Source organism: Solea senegalensis, linkage group LG16, assembly GCF_019176455.1.
Source record: "Solea senegalensis isolate Sse05_10M linkage group LG16, IFAPA_SoseM_1, whole genome shotgun sequence".
NCBI classification, from domain to species: Eukaryota; Metazoa; Chordata; class Actinopteri; order Pleuronectiformes; family Soleidae; genus Solea; species Solea senegalensis.
The window spans coordinates 14,660,129-14,664,335 of record NC_058036.1 but is presented as its reverse complement, the minus strand read 5'-3'; the positions used below and the strand labels follow the sequence as shown (position 1 = coordinate 14,664,335).

The following is a 4,207-nucleotide window of genomic DNA, read 5'->3' as shown; positions in this document are numbered from 1 at the left end:
GCACCCGTGTCTGGAGGACTTTATGTGCGCAGTGGATTGTGGTACTTGAAGTTCGAATGACGAGTATCTCGTTGGAATATTCTCAAGTAAAACTACAATTCCCATAATGCAATTTTTCTCTCTCTTTTTTGTGTTTTACTAATTTTGACAGATGGGATAAAACTGAGTTGACGCCAATACTTTGGTTTCGTTTCATGTAAATTGATTTTGAAAAAAGGGAAAAAGAAAAAAAACGTAGTTAAAGAAAAATGTTTTTCACTCTCCGCTGTTAAACAAAAAGTAGAATCTGGCGCCACCTATATAACGGAATAGAGGCAACATCAAAGGCCCAAACCTAAAAAAATATCTTTGTACATCTTCCAGCAATTCCATCTTTTTCCCTGGTTCTTGGTAACCTCTCATCTTCCTCCTTCCCCCTTTTCAGAATAAGAATCAGCTACAGTCATATTGGTAAGTAATGGCTTCACATTCAACAAAATAGAACAAATAAACTATAATTACTAATAATAATAATAATGTGTCATTATGCAGATTTCCAATCAGTTAAGCTCATACATTGCGTAATTATCAAGCAAGTCTTGTATCATTAATAATTTGTCTAATAGACATTATTATTTATGGCATACATTTGACATGAAACAGTGGGACACACGCACACTTTTAGAGACACAGATTTCTGTTATACTTGTTTTTAATACGTATTTCCTGTATGTTTTGTTTGAATCCTAATTACGAGATACGAGAAATAATTATATATAGTCACTATAGCATTACTAAAACAACACATCTAATGATTAAATAAAATAGGGCAGTTAGTGCTCTGGCCCTGATTCAACACTTTGTCTGAATATAATATGGATTGTTCACCAAAGTGATGGCCAAACCAGGGGGAAGAAGCTGTTCCTGAATCTGGTTATAATTATTCAGTGTTGTGTCCATATTGTGAGGGGTCTGAACTGATGTTTCTCTCTCCTTTTCCCCATTTGGATGATGATCAAGTCCGCAGTCTCCTTCTGTCCTCTCTGGTGGATGATTCGAACCAGACTAGAGGTAAACCGATCGATCAATATAGCGAAATACTACTTTTATATATGATTGACATTTGTCAGTTATTATTTAATAAATTGGGCTATTAATAATTCAGGTCATGGGAGACTGTGGATCACGGAAACAGAAAGAAAGGTGATTACCGTCCTTTCCCTCTTCTCTTCCCTTCCTTCTTGAGTTGTTTAATTGAGTGGCTTGTCCACATTTGTCTTGTTCAGTTTATTGTCACAGCAAGTAACTGAACTTGTTCATCGCGTCCTTTTATTTGGAACAAGGTTTTGTGTATGCATTATGCATGCAATCTTCCACGATGCATGAAAGAGAGTGATAAATGAAGTGGTGTGGATACAAGTCCTTGAGAGTGTGAGACTTGTGATCATCCGGGGGGGACAACCTTTTTATCAGTCCACTACTGGTGCATAATTTGGCAGGAAGTAAGCACTAATTCTAGTATATACTCTTCAAACAGACTCTGCAGGTTAATCCACTGTCAGATGAGAGCTGATGTTTCTGAGATTGACTTTGATTGTTCATGTTTTTTAATTGGGATTTTGTCTGTTTCGGTGTAAAACCACAAGAGGGAGCTAGAGTATCGTTTTTCCTTCTTGTGTGTTGTCATGGGTAGCTTGGTGTCAATGGTTTTCTACATCACCAATACATAAAGGTAATAATAAGATACAACTTCTAACTTCTAACTGAAGACATAGATTTTTTTTACCCCTCAGAACTTATTTCTGTTTGAGATTTATCTTTGTTAAGAGACAGATGAGATGTACATTTCTTTTAAAATTTAAAACCTTTTAAAACCTTTTAAAATTGTGTATGCTTGTTATGCGCCAATGACAGCAGAACAAATTCCTTGTATGTGCAAATCGTACTTGGCAATAAAGCTCTTCTGATTCTGATTCTGATTCTGATTTATTTCAAATCAGCACATAAATAACACTTTGTAAGAATCTGGTGTCCCGGTGAGCTAGATAGATAGATAGATAGATATGGACTGTTATATTTCACTTATAATAAGGAAATACCACACATATTGGGTAGTATATTGGTTAATATTTGTTATGTATTATATAACTAAATAATATATGATATATTATATGACGTTATTATGAATATCATGAAGCAGATGTAACAATACATTTATTTTTGTTATAATTCCAACTGGATCTGTATTGGTAGTTCAGCTTTTTTGTAATTAACTGTAAATATAGCCTTTACACCCTCTGCATGCTGCGTATGTTGATATTTTATGGCTTTCTAGATTCAGTTTAGGTTTACTGCAATTCAAACAATCCACCTGGTGAAAATACACCCACTAGCACTAGCAGTCCTATCATTTTGACGGGTCACCAAATACACCACAACACCGGACCCTGCATCCGGGTGACCGCGCAGCGCAGACTCAATCCCCGCTGCAGCGCTCTGCGTTTCCGTAGCCAGCCTGCTACCCGCTGAGCCCTGGCTGCTGCTGGGGTGAAACAGCTCACGGAAACGACTGATCCCGATCGACTAACACCAGCGCGGACCACATAAATGGCGGATTAACACCTGTATCGGAGAGGACTCGCTGAATCCATGATCGTGACTCGGGTGCTTTCGGGGAGTGCGCTGGCAACACCCACCGTAACATGCGAGATGTACACAGAAAGATATTAACTGTGCGTTATTTCGGCTAACTAGCTAGCAGCTACCCCTCCTCCCTCCCCTCTCTATCCAATTTATGGTAGCTGCCTCGATCTGTTCTCTTCACCGTCGCGTCCGTAGCGGAGTAAAATGAAGAAGTTTAACATTAGGAAGGTGCTGGACGGCTTGACAGCGGCATCTTCGTCCTCCTCATCCTCCTCCGCCGCTGCTCAGCCGGGTACTCCCAGGGAAAACGACGCTGTTCAGGAGACTCTCCAGTCGGAGCATTTCCAGCTTTGCAAGGTGGGTTTTTCTGTTCGCTGCAGCCAACATTTACCGGGACTGTCAGTCAGATGACACCGGTGTGACCAAACGCTGGCGTTTATTTTTTTCTCTTTCAGCAACTCTTAATGTATACACGTAGTCACCCCCCAAAAAACACAGATTAATATCAGTGCTAGTAAAGTACTTATTATGCATTTACATTGATTTTATTAAGGCTTATTAAATGAACCAATCGTCTGTCCGGATGTGGAAGTGTCCAGACTGTCACTGCTCCATTCATGGTTGTTTGCTTTGCACTGAATCGTCGCCTCAAGCCACTGTTTCCTTATGAGTTTATTTCGGTTTGACGAATGAGAGGTTTTTAGCCAAAGGACATGTTGACATGATCTCACTTTAATGCAACACTCACAAACCTCAGTGTACACCAGGATATTTTTGTTTGTCTGTTCTGGCTGTGAAGACCTGCAACTTCAACTATAACCTCACAGAAGCACAAACCTCCGTCAAGGCTGCTCATTGTCTCTCAGTTCCAATACAGTCTGTCAGATCCAAAACACAATCCGGATCCAGATCGTCAAGATCTGATTATTTTCCCCCTTGGGCAATAACCTGCTGCATCCCCAGAAAATGTAATCAAAACCTGTCCTTAACTTTTTCAGTTATGCTGCTCACAATAGAGATGAGCTGATCTCATAGTCTGTATTGGTATTACCTGGAACATGGTTTAAGTTCAACATCACATTGAATATAGTCCTCCCATTTTGAGGCATTGTGGTTTGGGATTTGACTGTTGCCATGACAGTTTTAGCAACCGCAAGTTCACAGGTGTCACCTGTAACTTGGCACCTAATGGACAATACCAGCTGTCAATCACTCTGCTGTCCACTCATATGTGCTTTATTGTCCATTTTCCTGTAAATGTGCTACTGAAGGAGACCTGAAACTAAATGAACTCCTCAGGAAAATGTTTACAGACATTTTGAATCGAGTAAAAATTAGGCTCATTTTACCATAGACCTCCATTTATATACGTTGTGAACTGAGATGATGAAAACCTTTTCCAAAATGTGCATTTTCAGACACCTAACCCACAGTTTTGCCTGTGTATGAAAGACCACAACACACAGACAAGGCTATGTTTCCTAAAACACCTGCAACTACAGGTGGACTGGACATTAGGGAAGTGTACATTTGTTTACTGGTTGCACTCTTGCAATGTACAGAATGTTAATCCAGCCTTTAGTTT

At 39.6% G+C, this 4,207-nt stretch overlaps 1 protein-coding gene across 4 annotated transcripts in view; it reads left to right on the top strand.

Moving 5' to 3' along the window:
- Positions 1-2,472: 2,472 nt before the first annotated feature.
- Positions 2,473-4,207, top strand: part of stxbp5b (syntaxin binding protein 5b (tomosyn)) — a 30,818-nt gene continuing 29,083 nt past the window's right edge. For 3 of the 4 annotated variants that reach the window (XM_044047306.1, XM_044047305.1, XM_044047304.1), the window contains exon 1: positions 2,474-2,979. In XM_044047306.1, coding sequence (XP_043903241.1) covers positions 2,827-2,979 — 153 coding nt within the window. In that variant the 5' untranslated portion in view covers positions 2,474-2,826. Of the gene's footprint in view, positions 2,980-4,207 lie in introns of all 4 variants that reach the window. The other variant, XM_044047303.1, reaches the window with a different exon arrangement.